This window comes from Thalia democratica, chromosome 5 (genome assembly GCF_965202585.1).
Source record: "Thalia democratica chromosome 5, ktThaDemo2.hap1.1, whole genome shotgun sequence".
NCBI lineage: Eukaryota > Metazoa > Chordata > Thaliacea > Salpida > Salpidae > Thalia > Thalia democratica.
This window is the reverse complement of record NC_139169.1, coordinates 18672611-18692626: the sequence shown is the minus strand read 5'-3', so window position 1 is coordinate 18692626 and position 20016 is coordinate 18672611. Positions and strand designations below refer to the sequence as shown.

The following is a 20016-nucleotide window of genomic DNA, read 5'->3' as shown; positions in this document are numbered from 1 at the left end:
TAAAAGTGATTTTAAAAGAGAAAAAAAAACAACCGAGGGTAAATGCTAACAGTAAAAAAATTCAGCCCCACGCAAAAATGTCCCCTCTTGTAAAAATGACTCTTTGTGCAAATTAGTCCGCTCGTGAAAACTTGACACCTACTCATATATTTTAGTCAATATATTATATATTCAACGAAAGTTTTTATAACTAGCTAATGTTCTTATATGTTGCTAATTTGATAACAGGCCGCTGGTTTTTAGCATTTTTTCTCAAGTTTAAATTTTCTCCTGGTCTTGAAAGTACATTTTTTTTACCATTGTTAGTAGTAAATTAAACTTAATTTAAAAAAGGTGCTATTTGATAGATTTAAACTACTTTAACAATACATTATTATTCGATGGTTGTTTTATTCTATTGCAACCTATTATTTTAATCAATTTCTAAAAGTTCTTCTCGTATGATTGTTCAAAAGCCTTTATGTTGATATATAACATAAATGGCCATTCAAATCTAGTTAAAATTTGTTAATTATCAACTTATTTAATTAAAAACTATTTTTAAATTTGCAACAAGTAATACAAGTTAGAAAAAAAACGTAGCTGCTATAAATACATTAGGTATAAAACATTGCACCTGACATTTTTATTTGGTACAAAATTGCACGGATATACTTTTGAACGAGCAGACAGTTTTGCACGGGTTAATTTTTTTTAGATTTTTTAATTTATTTATTACTATCACTGTTTACCCTAACCCTCGGCCGGAAAGTTTTTTTTTTCTTAGATATTTTTTTACTATTACTGTTACCCCTACCCTCGGTCGATAGCTTTTTATTTTTAATTAATTTTTTTATTATAATTTTTATTACCTTCTTTTTTCTTCTATCACTATTTCCCCTAACCCTTGGTCAGTAACTTTTTTTTAAATAATTTTTTAGTATTTTTTTTTGGTTTAATTTTTTTTACTCACGTGCAAAAATGTAACTCGTCCAAAATTGACCCTTGGTGCAAAATCGTCTCCGTGCAATTTTGGCTTTGTGCAAATTTGGCTTCGTGCAATTCTGTTCTCGTGCAATTTATTAACCTCGTGCATTTTTGTCTTCGTGCAATTTAGACCCGTTCCCGTAAGAAGTAGGTTCTTGTTGACAGACTTTACATGACATTCAAAACAATGGAAATGCAAGTAAAAACGTAGTTTCATCAATTTAAGTAATAATTTATTAATTACTAAATAAAAACTTGTAGTTTTCTTTAAGTCTAAAAGTGATAACATTTACAATTTTTATTCCACAATATTGTTGAAAAACTAAAATAAGAAAAACTCCAGGTTTTTTAAAGATTTTTGTACAAAATTCTAGGTTTATCAGGTTTTTACAAAATTTTCTATATTCCAGGTCGTGACCATTTGTGAATTAAGTAAGTTTAGCTGCAAAGCTGAAAATATAGAATACATTTTAAACAAATCAATTAAAGTGGCTAAAAATAGATTATTAAAAAGTAAAAGTTCTAATTTTAGGTGAATTTTGAAGAAAATTTTGGTAGGCTATCATAAAGAAGACACTTTATGAATTAAAAATTATTTAACTACTTTGAAATCAACTTTTTCCAAAGGAATACATAAAAAAATCTACCTTAAATATTAAAAAATAGTTTAATACCAAAAAGAAAAAATATCTTTATTTTCATAAAACTTAAATGAGAAAAAAATAATAATTTATTGTTTTTCAACCTTAAAACCATAAGTGGTAAACTATTTTTTTTTAATTTCCTAAAAAACATAAACATTTCCAACTTGTAAAAACTAAGTATCAATACTCTATTATATCATTAAAAACAAGTCTAAAACCACATAGTTAAAAGCCTAAATATAAAATTCCTAAAACAAAAAAAGTCTAAAAAAATCTCCAACGGTTAATTAAAAATCAATTAATTTTCAATAGGTGGCCACGATAAAACGACTTGGTTAATATAACTCGGTAATACCCATTCATCTACTACTTGCTTCTGTAGATCTGTTGAAAATATACCAGGTTTTATACTTGTTTAAATTCAAAAGTGTTCTGGTGTCGCTAAATCGAAAACGAAAAATCAATTATATTATGAATCTAAATTTTATGCTAAATTTCATGATGTATATTTTCTAAATGGTTTAAATTAAAATATATTAAAAAAGGTTACTACAACATACAGATTGGATTTTCTTGCCATTCTTTCAACAAGCTGTCTTTTGTCAAAACTTCTTTTTCCATTAATTTTCTCAACAGCGGAGTGACTGCTTTACTGATTGCACTGTTCGGTCTGTTTTAAGTATTTAATTGAGTAGAAATTTCAGATGGGTCAAAATAATTGTTGAAGTTTATTATTAACAGACCAACTTCAGAAACTTATTAAAAAGAAACTGTTATCAATATTTAAAAAATGTAGTTGGTTAATTTTTTTTAATAAAAACTCTCATTCATTTAAAAAAAAAACTAATTTATTTAAATCCAGGCATTAAAATGTTTAGTGAATACATTACAATTAAACTAACATGTTGAAATAAGTACTGAAAATATCAGAAGGACTTCTCTTTAGTATTTTTCTGTCATTGCCAAGTCCTTCCACTATTCTGCCTTCGAGTAAAAACTTGGCAAACAATTTGTACCTGTTAAAATATATAATAAACTTTAATATAAGTATAAACTATTTTTGTATAATGATAAAAAGTTACAACTTCCTAAGAAACATAAAACAAATATAAAAGTTGACTTTATTTAAGTATACAAAGGATTTTTCATACATGTATTTACATAAAACATATTTCTATTATTTAAATACCCCAGCAAAATTAACAAACTATATAACTTTATAAGAATATTGTAAAAAAAAAAACATACGATTTAAAAGAAATACTTGATAAATATGATTTTATTAGAAAATTAAAAAGTATCAACCTAAATGATTGTTAAAACAAACAACAAAACGAACTTGGTGACCAGGTGTTTTTCTTCTTCCGGGTAATCCACCAAATAAGGTTTTTCGAGCTGCCACGTTCCGTAGCTGACCCTCCTGTGGCACTTCACCCGTCCGTCCACGAAACACGGCTCGGGTTGCTCCAACGGGTCACCGAACACGCAGAATTGCGGGCACATCTCCACCAACCACTGTTGTGATAATTCGAGATTGCAAGCGCAAAAGTTGTTTTAGCCAAACTTTGAGTTTGTATTTTTAATTTGGAAATGGAAATTTAAATATCTAAAATTCTTAATTCAAATTTACAGATAAATTTTTAGTAATTTTTGATGTACATGGTTTCCTATCTAAATAATTCTATTTTATAAAAAAAACTTTTAAAACTTTACATTAAAACTAGTTGCGATTTAGATTAGTATCTAAGAAAATTTCAAAAAAAAAAAAACACTTGAAAAAGAAGTACTTTACTAGACTGCTTTAAAAAAGTTCCATCATCAATTATACTTCAAAAACTGAATGTAAATGTTATTATTGACGCAGTAAATGTCAAGAAACTTTTGATAATCAATTTTACACAACTGAGGTTGTTTTAATAGAAAAAAAAAACATGTGCTATAAGTCTGTAAATATTTTTTCAACAAAGTCTTCAAAGTTTATAAATTTTAAGATTTTATTTATTGGTGCGAGAATGACGAAAATAGTTTTTAGTACGCCTTTTAAAAAAACTTAAACATCTTTAACTAAAAACTTAATTCTTTTTGCAAATTGAAGAAAAACATTGCCGAGACCTGCTAAACTTCCAAAAGTGTTGTGAACCAAATCGTATGAAACAAACCTCGGGTTTGACCTCGCACACCTCCCTCATGTACATCTTACCGCCCTGGTGTATCCTGATGTCGTGGTAAACTACGAATTGCGGCAATGACGAGTAATCGTCGTTGTGCATGGCTGAGTTCGGATGTATGAACACCGGCTCCTCGCCTTCCATCCTTTATTTTCATTTTATAATCAAAATCAATTTACCAAAAATTTTAAAACTAAACTTTATTGATCCTTTAAAATTTCCTTACTAGTTCAATAAACTTGTATATAGATATTCTTACCATGCATGAGCGTTACCAAAAGAAGAAAACTTAAACATTCAGGAAAATACTACAAACCTCTCATAAGCGTTCTTCCACTTTTTCCTCACTTTGACGTCGTCGCTCCTGTTGGGCGGCAGCTTCCTGGCCACCCGGTCGCCGAAGCTGGACAGTATGACCTTGCTGACGCACCGCAGCTGCTGCTTGCTCGCCGGCTTCAGCTGCGGTTTCCACAGCGCTTCGTTCCCGCCCTGCTGCCTGTTGAACGTCGCCTGCAGCTTCTGTATCAGCTGCCGCACTCGCTTCATCGACCTCTCGCTGTTTATAACGATTGGATTGATGTAAGCAGTGTTGGATTGATAATTAGTATTGAGTGTTGTTAAAGGTTTTAATGTTCGTAAAAAATTAAAATCGTTCGTTTTTTGCTTTTATTTTAAAACAGAGTGAACTGGGTAGTCTCATAAGTTGGTTAATTTTACTAAAAAATGGTGGTTTGGCAACCAGAAACTTGAGATCAAACTTGTTTTAAATAAACTCAAGTGAATTAAGCCTTAATGATGATTTTTCGTATTCAGTCACAACCAACCTGATGCACATGTCGATGCAGTCGGCCTTCTGGTGGCAGGTGGTGTAACCCACGGCGCCCAGCAGCATCTTGAAGTCTCCCAGCATCCTGCTTTCCCCCGTTTGCAGGAACGACGCGCAAGCCTCCATGTACTTCTTGCGCACCACTTCGCGCTGTTCATTTGTTACACATTGTTTTTTAAAATTTTAGATTTTTTTGCTGCAAGATATAACTTTAAAGTAAAAATTTCAGCTGGAAAAACAACAAATTGACCCTAGATTTTTAAAACCAATTTTTAAAAGTAAATTTTTTAAAAGTTAATTTTATTTTTCATAAATTCAAAACTGTTTACATTCTTGGAATAATTCAATATTATATAGTTTTTAGATAAAATAAAAACCAACTCTGGCATCAGCTACGTCACCTTCACCAACGACTGCCGATGGTGTGTAGAACAATTCCTGTTAAATGACATATATTATATATAAAGTCACTCAGGTGAGTAAAACAAACATATATATATATATATATAAAATTGTCTCAATTAGAGTTTTAATTAATAAAAAAACCGAGATTTAATTTGATAGCTTGACTATTAAAAATAATGAAGTTAACTTAAATTACAAAAAAAAACAAACCCCTGTAGTGAGGGCGGCAACTAGTATGATGACGTATATTATGACGTCACAGCCGCCGTCCTCCCTCAACCTGATCGCGTCAACGATCATCCTGGAGTATCTGGGCTTCAGCGGGTACTTCGCCATCAGCCTCCCCAATTCCGTGATCTTGCCGCTCAGCTTGGCTGTTTGAAATTTATTTCAGTTTTTTCTCTGATCTCAATAAAACTCTGCTATTCTGATAAAATCAAATGTATTGTTTTAACAACTTAACTTAATTGTTAGTTTTATTTCAGTTTTTTCTCTATTCTCAATATTCTCTGCCATTCTAACTAAATCAAATGTATTGTTTTAACAGCTCAACTTGATTGTTAGTTTTTTTAGTTTAAAACGACTCGGTTTAGAAAATATTAAATTTAATTGCAACTGGTCACGTGAATAATCAAATATTAAATAAAATATTCACTTTTGACAACAACAAAATTAAATCGACTAATTAGTAACGCAATACAAATTTTCTTTGCACAATTTATTTGTGGCATGGTAGTAATACTATCACTCCCCCTACAAAACCGCATGTCTATTTTCCATATATTACGAGACTAAACATCAATTTTTTTTGACACACTTCTTATCAGAGAGCGCTTCAAAAGAAAAACACAAAACTAAACATCGAGCATCACACAAATACCTTCTTCCAGTTTTTTGGGATCGGTTATTTTATCCAGGTTGACGGGCTTGACCGCGCCCAACTGCACCAGCAACTTCTCACTCCTGAAAAGTTCCGCTTTTTCAGGAGGACTCGGAAACGGAAAGCCAACCACTTTCGGTATTCCCATTTCTTTGAGCTACAAAAAAAATATTTGTTTAAAATTCAATTAGAGGGTAAAGTTTTAAATATTTAAAGCGATCATCGTTGTTTACTTTTAAGAAAATTAAGGAGGTTTATTATTTATCACAAGTCACATTTGAACAGTCAATTAATACCTAATGCAACGACTGTGACTTATACATTTCAATTATATATACTATTTAATAAGCTAAAACCAACTAATAGTATACAAAACTATGTTGTCAACAAAATAAACAAAAACATACAAAAAGTAATTTTTCACTAAACCGAAATCACATAATCTTTACACTAAAATCAATATATTATAAAACAAACTAACAGTCAGCACGATGTTGTCCACGGGTTTCATCCTGATTTCAGGAATGTCGTGTTCCGGCTTATCGTCGAATACCTGACTGCTGTACAACCTGTAGACATGGCCCCCCGACGTCCTACCGGCCCTACCTGTGGTATGTAAAAATGTAGCTTAACTTACGATGATGATGCTTTATACGGAAAAGTAGCTGTTATGTAGTAAAAAAGTGATAGTGCAAAGAAACAGAGTATAAACAATTAGTTTTCAAAAAAAGAAAAGTTGCACTTGAATCGAATGGCAAAAACTGAAAAATCATAACTATGTGGGCATAGCTATTAAATCATTATGATGGTAATTGTTTACAGCTTTAATTGTAACTTAGCTTAGTATAAGATATACTGACAGTATTATAACTTTAAGCCCTAAAACTAGTAAGTTCTGTTCAGGTAGAACCTATAACTTTAAAACTTCAACCTAAAGAGTTAACTTATCAATATCAAGAGTATTGAGTAGCAATTGTCCAAATAAAAACTAACTATCTACATAATATATTTGATACAAACTATTCATTTATTTCATGCTTATTTTTTCAATAGGAACAGTAAGTTTAATACTTTATACTTATAGTAATTTAACATGAGTGACTACTACTTTTTTGATGTGCAAGTTTTCTAGGTCTTTTCTTCTACAAAATTTCTGTACTATAATGCCCCTTTTTATTGTATAGTTTAGTTACTTCTTATCTAATATAAACTTCATTACTTAATGCACTAAAAATTTTCAAAGTTCAAGCTTTTTTTTCAATTTACATTTTGTCTTAACTTTCAAACTCCAGAATTTTTCGATTTAAAGTTATATACTATTAGAATAAGTAAAATATTATTTTATAAATAGTTAAATACACAAACAAATAAACTGTTAAAAATACTTAATTTACATTAATGTCATCTACGTTATTTTTTGTTTACTTCTATAACTAAAGGTAAAAGTAAATAATAATTAGTAAATAAACTATTAGTTGCTTAGTAACATTTATTTAACTAGTAAGTAAATAATAATTAATTACATAAACAAACTTGCAAAAATAAGTGTATATATATATTACCTGATCTTTGTTTAGCTGAAGCTTGAGATATATCCCGAACTATAAAGTTTTGTACTCCTGTTTTCTGTTAAATATATAAATTATTATTACAAAACATGATTCAACTTGTTAAAAGTAATGCAGTTTTGAGCAAATATACATACAGTTAATCTAAGACTAATTCAAGAAAATAAAAAAGTTTTCTGCTTAATATATACAATTACTATTAAAATGTTTAACTTGTTAAGAGTAACATACATTTGAAAGAACATTCATTTAGTTCATTCTCATTACAAATTAAAAAAATACATGTACTTTAATTTTATGAACACTACTACACATACTTAAAACAAAGATAGTAAATTAATTTATATATATAAAGTATACAAAAATTAATAAAGTGTTGTTATTTCAATCTGGTTTTGCTATGTATATAATGTCAAAAATTTTAGAAATAATACTCTATTAAAATTTTCTAGAAGCAAGCAGAAATTTTAGTTATTTTGATTGAAATCTGTGCAATCACTAAACTTCACCTTTTTGGGTTTTAAACAATACATAATATTTTGAAATGAGTTTTTAGACTGAGAAAATGCTCTTTATGCTTTAGTAAATAAACAAAAAAAATCTTTTACTAAGCTTGTTTAAATCAAGTTTCAAACTTTTAATTTAAAAATGTCTTATACACTTATTTAGTTAAAATACTTTTCACTATACTTTCTAAATAATAAAATTAAGAGTTCAATTAAGTAACTTTGCAGGCTTATTATTCAAAACAGGCTTAAAAGTAGTTCAGAATTATTAAAGTCAGAGTCTTTTCAGAGTAAATTTTACCACCCTCAAAGTATAGGAGCCAATGATACAGCTGATAAAAAAAATTAGATTAAGTACAATAAAATATGATTCAGGTAAACCATTGCACGCTAATAAAATAAAAAACCAAATAAGAGAACAACATCTTGTAGGAAAAGAAATTACTATTAAATCCTTAAAGTTGAAAAACTTAGTTAACTATAAGTCAAGGTTCATACCTCGTAAACTGGAGTTTTAACTTTTCCAGTGTCCACAACATACTTGATGTCAGGAATCGTCAGCGAAGTTTCAGCTACATTGGTTGCAATCACGCACAACCTGAAAAACAAAACTCATTTGTTATGATTGCAAGGCAATTTGTTAATATAAAGATGTTACTTTTCCCATTTTTAAGTATGAATTTAAAATAGTTTCTTTTTAGTTTAATCAACATTTTTATACACATTATTGTCTTAGTGAAAGCTCAAGTTATTTATTACTTTTTGTTTTAAATCAAGGGTCGGCAGCCTTTTTCAAGTCGCGGGTCAATTATCCTAGAAAAGGTTGCTAGCGGGCCGCAGTTATTTCAAAATGTTTGCAGAAATAATCATAAAAAACAATTTCAAAGTAAAAATGGAAAAAAATAAGCACTAGTAATCATAAATTATTAAATTAAAACCTATTTGTAAGCTTTTAACACAATAGCTTTTATTATTACTATTTTTAAAAAATTTACGTTTTGAGCTAAAACTGCCTCGCTGGCCGCAGAATTCAGCTCTGTGGGCCGCATTTAGCTCACGGACCCCTGTCCTAAATTTATCAAAGCTATCTTGAAATTTATACTATCAATGAAGGTTCTAATTAACATCTTATATGGAACATACTAAAGAGTCATGCAAGAATAAGGCTGAGCTGAGTTTTTTATCATAAGGACCATTTTTTAAGCAAAAACACTTTTATGACAATTTTTATTTTAAATTTTATCTAAACAAATTACATCTACTAATCATGACGTCACACACCTGGTGCCCTCTGGCGGTTTTTGAAAAACGAGTTTCTGAAGGTGTGGCTTCAGTCCCGAGTACAGCGGCAACACGTGCAGCGGCATCAGCTTGTCGTTCTCCGCGTTGCCAGGCAACCATGACGATTCCTGGGTGAAAATAACTACTTTACACATGTGAGTATAAAAAAACTATTATATTTTGCAGTTATACACCACGAAATAGTGAACCAATGTTGAAATTTTAATTGCTTTATTGCAAAAAAATTGAATTGAAGGTTGAGTTACATTCAATAAATTATATACATCTTATTGTTATATATGACATAACTTTTCTGAAGCAAAATAAAAGGTGCAGTGCCTCGCAGAAAAACCAAATGTTCAAGCTTGAAAAAAGCATCATTTTTCATAAATATTTTCTGACTCAACATGATTTGAACAATATATTATGTCTAAATAAATAAAATGTAACTATTTACTTCAATTAATTATTAAAAGTTCAAGTAAACTAGAAACGTGTTATTTTTTTCATATGCTGTTCTATGAATTTACACAAATTAAATATTCTTTTTTTCAAAACAAACAAATAACTACGTCATCGTCTTCGTCGTCACCGTCTTCATACTCTTCGAAGTTGTCTTCAAAATTATTTCTCACGTCACGCTTGCTGACGTCACAATTGTCTTCCTCGTCGGCTGCGAAGTCGTCCAATTTGATCTGAACTTCTGGAAAACATTTACAAAACATGTATAAAGTGGTTAAGTTTAAGCTTATTTACGACAGCTTAAACGTTGACAGATATGCATTAATAATTCATCATTACTATTATAATTTTTTAATTTTTATTCATAAAGTATGCTCTGGTTGAGGTCAACAATTTCAAAATTTTCGAACAATTAACAACGATGTCTGTTTAGTAAGGTCAGAAATGCAAGAGTTACCTAGTATAGACCTTATATTAAAGTAAAAAATCTAATTCTCAATCAAACAACATAACAAACGTTAGTTGCTTGCATGACTAATTGTAACCAATTTTCTTGTAAAAAAAAATCAAACTCTAGTCTAGTTTGTAGTTTAATTTATATAAAAAAACCTTCATCTTTATCATTATCTTCGGTTTTTGCGATGGGATATTGCGGAAATGTTTTGTTCAATCTTCTTATTAAAAAGGTAATTTCTCTTTTACTGGTCACAAAACACAATATTCCACCGCTTGGTAGTTGCCTGTTTATCTTGCAAATCTAAAAAAGTAATTAAAACAACAAATTAGTGTGAATTAAATTTTAAACTAAACTAAAGTTGTTTAAAAAGATTGACATTTATCCTTTTAAAAATTTTGAGTGAAAACTTCATTCATAAACAATAAAAAACAATTTGATTTTAAAGTAGAAAATTAAAAAATATGATATTGATGTATAATCTTTTTAAAGCATATATTAATGTTTTCGTATTTTAGTTCTTTGTATTCGTTTTAACAACTAAATTAGAATGTAAAAGCCATCAAGCTTCAAAACACTATATACTTTTAGGCTTAAAACAATTATAACAAAACTGAATTTATAAAATAATTACAAATTTAACTAACCTTTTGATATGCTGCATTGATGTAGTTTGGCTAAAAAAATCATTAGTTAACAAAAAAAAACTTTTAACAGCATACAAATTAATTTAACAGAAATTGGATGAGTTCAAACAAATACCGAATAAGTAAAATGTAAAATTTAAAGATTGCCATAAACTATAAATTTAATAAAACAGACAAGTATTCTACAAATGTCTATGTTATCAATGAATCAAATGAGCTTTAGTAAAAAATAAATAGCTGTAATCTACTTATTTATTAAAACAGTAAACAAAAAACAATGAAACATATAGTATACACATAGTTAATAAAACCATATATGCAATTTAATAATTTAAAAAATACATAACAGATAGACTCTTAAATATTTTCTTAAATTCTTAAAAAATAAATTAAGCACTAAAAACATATCAGAAATTAACAAAAGGGATTTCATAGCTTAACAAGTTTAAAAAATGTTTAGCACAATATTACTTAAACCTCCATAAAGTTATTTTCAAATTGGTTATGAATAACACTATAAAAAAAAATGCTTATTAGGATTAAACACCATTTTTAACTAAAAAATTAAAAACACTTTTTCTACTGAAAACAACGAGTACAACTATTTAAAACTCTTGACAGTTTGAAAAACATAAGACAGAATTTTTCTTTTAATAAACTTTTAGGTTGGTTTTTGGAACTAGGTAAAAAACAATAAGGAGTTAAAACACTTTTTCTACTGGTAACAACTAACAGTTTCATGAGGCGTATCGGAGTTGTCCGTGGGAGTGACCTTGTTGAAGTGGCAGGTGACGCTGAACATCCTTCCCTTCACGTTGACCACGGGCGGAACTTTGTGCTGGAACAGCTTCTTGTTGTGCGTGAACGTCTCGACTGACAGAGTTGCCGACATGATCACCACTTTCAGCGGGGTGTACTTGGTTGGGTCTTGCTGCGCTTTCTGTTTGTTGCATGTTGAAGTTAATCTTTATGAAACTATTATTGTTATTATTATAGTAAGGTTTACAAAAACTAAAGAAAACAAAATAAAAATCATAAAGCTTAACACAAGCTGACAGTAAGATGTTTGTTATGTATAGTGGAACCGTTTAGCATATGATTGACTTTATTTTTATTTAAGCATTATTGTATTTGTGATAACTTGGTATTTTCAACAAGTATGAATTTTCATATGAGTTTGGTTACTCAATAGGATAATATGAACAACTGAAAGTTGCATTTTGGTTTCTTTAACACTAGTTTTTGCTACTTAAAATAAAGATTACAAGCTCATCTCACAAAAACAAAAAATATAAAACATTACCAACAATGTTAGAAGTTGAGACGCATGTTATAAATAAAAACCAAACAGTAGCTGGCTGACAGCAAGTATCTTTTTTTTAAATGAAATTTTAACTTTTACATAACCCACCTTATTTCTAGTTTTAACAATTCTGCTCAGCAGCCCGATGAGCATGTCCGTGTTCATGGACCTCTCGTGAGCCTCATCCAGCACAAGTACCGAGTACTTGCTCAGCAAAAAATCTCCTTTCAGCTCCTGCAGCAACGTTCCGTCGGTCATGAACTTGATCTCCGTGTCCCTTGTCACCGTGCTCGCGTCTCTGCGAAATTTAGTTTTTTGATAAAAACATTAAATATTTTGATACACTTTTTACCACTTAGTTTTATTTTAAAACTATTTATTAAACTACGCTGTGGTTGTGTATGTGTGTGAAATTTAACATTAAATTGGCATATTTATGAGTTTAGTGTTTTCAGGTAACGTTCAGCTGCTTTCACTGTGTTTCTTCTTAAACATGAAAACTATTATTCAAGTGACAATTGTGGTATAACGTGGTTGTGTTTAGTTTAAAGACTGTTGCTTGAAGGAGAAGATAGATTTTAAATAAAATAGTCTTTTACTGCTTTTTGACTTGGTCTTCCAATTAAGAATCTATTGAAAACACTGAGATTTTACGTTTATGATTCAAAAACTAATTTGAAAAAACGGTAAAATGATACTGTCAATTAACTACATTGTTGTTGTTGCGTTTCTGCAAAACGTTATGCTTTTAAGTAAAATTTATATGATTGGTAATATACTTTTCTTGACAAGCATAGTTAAAATTTTAATGTATTTATAGTTGAATCTGATAAATTTTTATTTTTCAAGACATAAAAATGTTATATCATAATCGCATATTAATATAATTTTGTTTGTTTAATCTATTCTTATAATTTATTTGAGGATAGCTGGAGTTATTAATGCCTTTGTAAAAATACTAAGTTTATCATGGTTAATTTTTTATTCAGATTATTTTTTAACTTATGTAGTTAATAATAACACATTAACAAAAAAATTAATATTTAATAATTAAAAAATGTCTACTAAAATGTTTCTGTCAGTAAAAATACTTATTTATTACATGATTATCACTGATCATAGTGTTAATAGTTACTGGTTTTAGGTTACTCTTAACTTACGTCTTATCATATTGTAAGTATTTTAAGATTTTTCAAAATTTAAGTATTTGTTTTTGACTTTTTAATCTGTCTTTGTGTACGTCTTATAGAAATATAATATTGCTTTGAAATTAGTACTTGATTCGGAAATGTTTAAAATCAGCCAATAGACTTAATATAAAAAAAAGCTCTAAATTAACAAAGTTAACCAAGTGTACTGACATAAAAGAATTAAAACTATTAAACAATTATTTCATATATTTACAACCAAGAACCTGTATTGGTACGACACTTCTCTCAACGTCTTGTTCATTTCTCTGCCCACCCTCTCAGCCATGCTTATTGTTGCCACAATACGAGGTTCAGTTACTCCTATCATTCCACTGTTGAATAATTGAATTAAACTGTGTGTTGCAAAGTTTAATTAGAATTAAAACTCATTTAAAAACTTATTTAAACAACACGAAAAAAAAAAAACAATAGCCCAACTCTTGGATCTAATACATGGCAACCTTATGAAACTAACTTATATTTAGTTTTACTTTATATAAAATTTAACAATTAATTATAAAAAAAATAAAGACATAGACAATTAAAAATGGCAATCAAACTTTTGCACAGTTCAGTTGACAAAAAAAACGGTTTTTCAAAAACAGTTTAACAGTTAGAAGACTTATTCAAAACCAACTTTCTGGCGAATCCGTATTCGTACAAGAACTGGGGTATTTGAGTTGTTTTTCCGCTGCCAGTGTCTCCGCAAATAATAACGAAATCGTTGTTGAGAATTTTGTCCATCACCGCCCCTTCCTCAGGGTATATCGGCAACCTCTCTCTGCTTTCCTGAGATTTGATACGAGATTTTTAATTGAAAGTGTTTAAACATAACTACTAAAAAAAACTTTTCCTAAAAAAATTGAAAGTGTAAACAACATTATAAAATTTATTTAAATCATTAACTTGTCTATGTTTTAAACTTTTTTTTTAAGTTGCATAACTCAAAGTTTTTAGCTAATACTTTGAATTTTTTCATAGCAGAATAACGTTGTTTGGATTAATTGAAAGTTACTATTAACTTAACGCATCAATAAAGTTCAGCGAACAACAATATTTGGTAGATCAAACTTAAACTTCTTACTAATTGACACTTTTTGAATATAAAAAACAGAAATATAACAGTTGAAAATGCTTTGTTATATTACTTTCCGAAACGCCATTTGATTTGTTTTATTTATTCAGTTGTACAGGCAAACAACCTAGCGATACAAGTATACTAGCGATACCATTATACTTAAATAACAAGAACCATATTTTTATTTTTACATAAAAAAATTACCTGTATTTCTGGGTCTCTCTCCACACTCACATACAAATCTGCCCTGCAAGGTTCGTTCGACGCCCCTTTGGTTGTCTTGACAACAACTTTCGGTTTCACAACTTTCTCTTCCTTCTTTGGATTTTCTAGTTTAACTTCAACTGGCTTTTCTGCTGTGTTATACAATTTTTAATAATGTGCATATTGTACTTTTTTTTGAAAACCAGTTCTTAACAGTTTAAAAAAAAGTTTGTTATCTTCAGATAATTTTACATCTTGATCAGAAATGTTTTGAAACGACTAAGTTTTATATTTGTTAAAATACATTCTGTTGACAAAAAATTATAAAATATAGTATGCGAGTAATAAAACTTGTAGAGATACAGTCCAAAAAGTTTTTGATAACTTTCTTGAATTTTCTCATTAGAAATATTTAAAACCGAAGCAAATTAAGTTTTGTAACTATAAATTTTTAAAATGTTTTTTTAACGTATTAAAGTATAAACTTTATTTTAATGCAAACAGCAAGTAGTTTAGCTTCAGAGTAGCAAAACCAAACTTGCACAAAATACCTGGTTTTGGAACGGGGGTTTTTTCGTCGGATCCCATGACAACAACTTCCTCATCATCAGAATCTTCTTCAATAATTTCTTCTTCTTCCTCCTCTTTGCTGGATTCTTGCTCTTCGATTTCCTCCAACTTTTGTTTTTTCGGTTTCATTTTCTGATAAAACAATTATGATATTTTACAAAGTTGATTGTAGACGCAATGTTTGCTAAACATAAGTTTAATTTTAATTGAAGCTTTGAAAAAATTCATAAAAAAATGATTTGAATTTGATAAAAACTTTCAAATTAAATCAAATTTTGATTTTTTAATCTTATTTACTAAATACAGAAAAGCATGAACATAAAAATCTAAATAACATTATATATAATTTTAAATAGAAAAGTTAACATAATATCAAAACAAACTCTGGTTATTTTCCTTCTTTTACCCTTCTTGGTCATACTTGCTCTTATCTGCATTTCCAGTTCATTGTTGTCTCCAAGACTGTCGATTGCTCGCTTCAAACCTAAATAAACATTATTATTATTTTTTGTTTTTGTAAATGGTAATAGTTGAACGATCTTTTCACGAGACAGCATGTAAAATATATTAACATAATACATATATATCAAAGGATTATTTAAATGAATTCAATAAAACTTTTTGAATTAAATAGAGGAAGAATAAATTTGATATATATATATCGTTTTAAAGCTTTAACATTATTAAAAATTTGAAGTAGTTTCCTAAACATTATGTGCATTGTGCATGTTTAAAATCTTAAAAATATAAAATAATAGATATTTAATAACTCTATTCCAATCTACCTATTAGTAAAACTAAACTTAAGATAAATTTAATACTTTAGACTACTTAAAAAAAAGAAAGAGAGATTAAGTAGCACCTTGATGCTCTGTAGTTAAAATTAACTTGAACAGAGAAGTATTAACTGCAAATAGCTACATAAATCACATGCAGATTGAAACTTTAGTGTAAAACTTTCAAACAAACCAGGTTCAATGGGCCTGTTGTAGAGCTGCGTGAGTTTGGAGTTCTTGGTTCCGATGTGGGCCACACTGCTCATATGAGCCAGTTCACTGGAAGGCACTTGTACTTTTGCAAGCTCACTCAGCAGTTCCGCTCTCTGTAATGTGTTATTAGTTAGTATGGAAATTTACAAATTTATAAATTCAATGTGTATTTTGTACACATTTGAGCATAACACATATAGCTGGTTATGGTTCATACCTTGCTTATTATTTTTACTATTTAAAGTTATACATACAAAATTTAAACAAAACTAAAAATTACTTATTATGGTTACATTAAAATTGGTTGAGGTCATATCTCAAAAAGTAAAACAAATTTAAAAAATTAGTTGTACACCAAACTAATAAGATTATGATAGAAAAAAATGCAAAAAATATGTAGTAAAAGGAATTTCAAAAATTAATAAAAATACTATACTTTTAAATTTCTTTTAGCCATATTTCAAAAATATTAAAGTTTTGCAAAAAAAGCAATAAGATTACAACTATTTTTATCTAATTTATACTATTTTTGAGATATGGCCTCTTAATTTTTTTTTAATTGTAGGAATTAGAATAGTATGAATTTTTATGGTCATGTACCCATTAACTACTTATTATGGTATCTTAGTTTCAAATAAAGTTAATATGTAGATCTATTTGATTATTTTTAATTAAATTGCATTTTTGCACATAGTAACAACAGACTTTTTCCTTCTTGGCTTTTCTTCTGAGCACAGCTTCAAGCTTTCTTCTTTGTTTTTTGGTGAGCTTCTTGGGAAGATTTTTCTGAACTGCAATTTTTTTAACCTGCCTTTTCTGCGGGTCAATTACTGCTACATTTGATCCACCTGTTATAAATGGAATATTTAATATGTAATAGTTTTGGATGTAAAATAAATGCATAGAATAATTGAAAACTTAACTAGATAGTTGTTGTTCATCTTTCTTTAAATATTGCCAGTTAAGTTAAACAGATAGTTTTGAATACTATTTAAGAAATAAAACAAAAATCAATGTTTAAGTATTTGAAAGGAACAGTAAAAAAAAAATAACAACACAATTTTTTTTATGACCTCTTATCTTTTAAAAATTCAGATAATTTTAGAGCTAATCCAAATTCTAACTAGTATTTAAAAATTCCATAGGTTTAATTTTGAGGAAATAACTAAGAATAGTGAGAAAAAACATTATATGATTCATACAGTTTTTAAACATTAAGTATTTGTTTATTTATTTCTAGAATTACTTATCTTGAGGTTTTTTTTCTGAAAAAACATATTTTTATGATAAACATTATTCTACAATTTTGGTCATTTGTTCGTATAAATTTTTGGTCATTTGTAAATTTTACTGCTGTTTTAGTTTGCGCTTTACATTAGGAACCTATTGTTGCCTCCAACTTTGACCGACTATACCTCAAAAATTATTTTGAATATTTACAATCTGTAAAAAGCATCTTGTAGCTTAGTAAAAATTATATAAAATAAGATCAAATAGTGAAAAAAGTGTTTAACCCCCCTATACCCATGCTATATCCATAACTATTATTTGGTTTTTGAAACAAATACCTAAATTGTAAATATAATATAAACACAATACTTAATACAATATTAGTATTTTATAATATATTATCTAATAAAATGTGAATAAAACTAACAAAATTTAGAACTACTTTAAAACTATGGTATAACATTCATATTTTTGTAACTAGCACAACTTTTGAAAATGATAAAACCATAGTTAGTTAGTTATACTTATTGTGATAATGAGTAAAGTAGCCTCTTTAGAATATACATGATAAAAAAAAACTTCTAGGTGTAAGAATTTGTATGTAAACTTATTGAAAAATTATAAATCATTAATATAATAAATAATTTTATTATTTTATAATAATATAATACAACATGGTACAAATATTATGATATATATTTTAACTAAAATAAATTAAATTTTTTTAAACATGAACCACTAAAAAAAACTTTATAAACCAATAATTAAAGAATAGTCAAGCTTTGAAATCTTGTAACACTTGTTTAATAAATAAAGTTTTGAGTCAAATAAAATTTTAGTAGCTATTACAAAATTACATAAGCAATTATAAGTTAGGTGTACATAACAAATGTTGTATAAAATAAACAATTTAGTTCAAAAAATGCTTTTTAAGTAACAAATGTTTTTAACTTGTTTTGCTAGATAAATATCATAAAAAAATTATATAAATGAAATGTTAAACAGTTTTGACTATTGATATATATTCTTTATAACTAATTATGACGCAGTTGTTTGAAAATATATGCTAGTAAAACAAAAATTAATATCAATAGTTTGTACAACTACGTCATAATTATTTTAATTTTTTTAAATATCAATAGTCAAAACTGTTTAACATTTCATTTATCTTTTGAAAAAGAATCAGTGATAGATTCAAAAAGCTTGAAGTTTTATTAAAAAACTGAAAATGAATAATATATCTATGTTAAGTTGCAAGCGGTACTTAAATACAACAAAATTCCTTCAAACAAAAGAATTAAAACTATATAAACTTATTTAAAAGTTAACCTACCCTGTTGAAGCAGATCATCTTGACCTTCTATTTGAACTGTGGACTGCTCAATAGTTTCGTGTGTTTCACTGTTTCTGAACTTGCTTCTCTTCCTTGTCATTTTATTTAACTTATTTTATCACTGTAAAAAACAGGATTTCAAACTAAAGTTTTTTTTTATTCAATTCAAATTGTTTCAGGTGTTATTTTGTAACAATCTTTTTTTTTATTTTATTGGCATACAATATTACAAAAACAAAATTTCTGCTACTACAACTTGATTATATAGATACATAGTTTTTTAAGGGTGTAGGAGGTGAATGCATTTAAAAAAAATATTATTGGGTATTATATGAAAGTTTTAAGTATAAACTATAACTTTAAAAAACAAAATAAATTAAATTGATTTAAGAAGTCTAATAACTTTTGTAAAAAGTTTCGAATAAACTTACATAGAGCACAACTTTTTGTCATTTTCCTCAAAAATTAATTTTTTTTTTTTTTTTGAGCTAGACTTTAAACTTTAGGGAAACATTCCTTAAATAGTTAAAAATATTTATAGTTTTAGATTTTAGAATATAATGGAAAATAAAAATAGATAAAAACAAAGTAAAAAATTTGTTTTCACAAAAGCAAAAAAAAAAACTTAAATCTTCTGGCAACCTCATTTAAAAAAAAAACATAACTTTTATGAGTTTTTGATCATGGAAACTTGGATTTTAAATACAGATTTTTCTTGACAATAAAAACCACTTACAATTGAATGCAAAAAGACCATTTGCATTGCTACTAATTTATATTTTAATTGTAGTGGAAGTGATTACTAGTTTTGTACAAATTTCTTCCTGGTTTTAATTTGTGGTGTAGTTAAATGTTTTTTATAGTACAAAATGTACCACTAAACTTCTTTAAAGATTAAAAAAGATCTATCATAATATAAAACTTTTCACATAAAATTGTTTCACAACTCCATATTTTATGATGCTTTTTCGGTAATATTTCAAGTTTTTTATGTTTTTTCATTAAAACTAAAATTTAAGATTTTCCAGGTAAAATGGCTTCCTTGTTTAAAGACAAGTTAATTCAATTATGAGCTTGTCTAAACAGTTTAATAGCTTAAGTTCAAATATAATTTTAGTTTTGTTCTGTAGTATTGGTTTAAAATTAACTGTTAAAAAATTTTAGTTTAGTTTTTAAAATATGTTTTGTAATTTTTTTTTGAAAATATTGTTATGTGCAATGTTTAGACAGAAAAAAAAACATTCAACTTTAACATTTTGTTTAAGTTATATTTAGTGTGTCAAAGAGATACTTACTAGCATAGTTGCTATTG

The 20016-nt window shown here is 27.8% G+C and overlaps 1 protein-coding gene across 2 annotated transcripts; it reads right to left on the bottom strand.

Annotated features, from left to right (window-relative positions):
- Positions 1 to 1848: 1848 nt before the first annotated feature.
- On the bottom strand, positions 1849 to 18818 carry LOC145835550 (putative ATP-dependent RNA helicase DHX37). 2 transcript variants are annotated; one of them, XM_082943197.1, is made up of 27 exons: positions 18705 to 18818; positions 16847 to 16989; positions 16122 to 16254; positions 15536 to 15636; positions 15134 to 15284; positions 14583 to 14734; positions 13938 to 14089; positions 13525 to 13632; positions 12219 to 12408; positions 11541 to 11747; positions 10808 to 10837; positions 10316 to 10463; positions 9817 to 9947; positions 9245 to 9372; positions 8462 to 8561; positions 7452 to 7515; positions 6371 to 6495; positions 5890 to 6046; positions 5220 to 5383; positions 4986 to 5042; positions 4603 to 4754; positions 4095 to 4334; positions 3770 to 3923; positions 2950 to 3125; positions 2513 to 2626; positions 2171 to 2280; positions 1849 to 1994 (listed from the first exon to the last, which is right to left on the bottom strand). In XM_082943197.1, exons 1-27 carry the CDS (start codon positions 18802 to 18804, stop codon positions 1909 to 1911), a joined length of 3573 nt encoding a protein of 1190 aa, XP_082799323.1. In that variant the 5' UTR covers positions 18805 to 18818; the 3' UTR covers positions 1849 to 1908. The 2 variants fall into 2 exon arrangements, with proteins under 2 accessions (XP_082799323.1, XP_082799324.1); XM_082943198.1 differs by having other exon boundaries at positions 14583 to 14731.
- Between the last annotated feature and the right edge of the window lie 1198 nt (positions 18819 to 20016).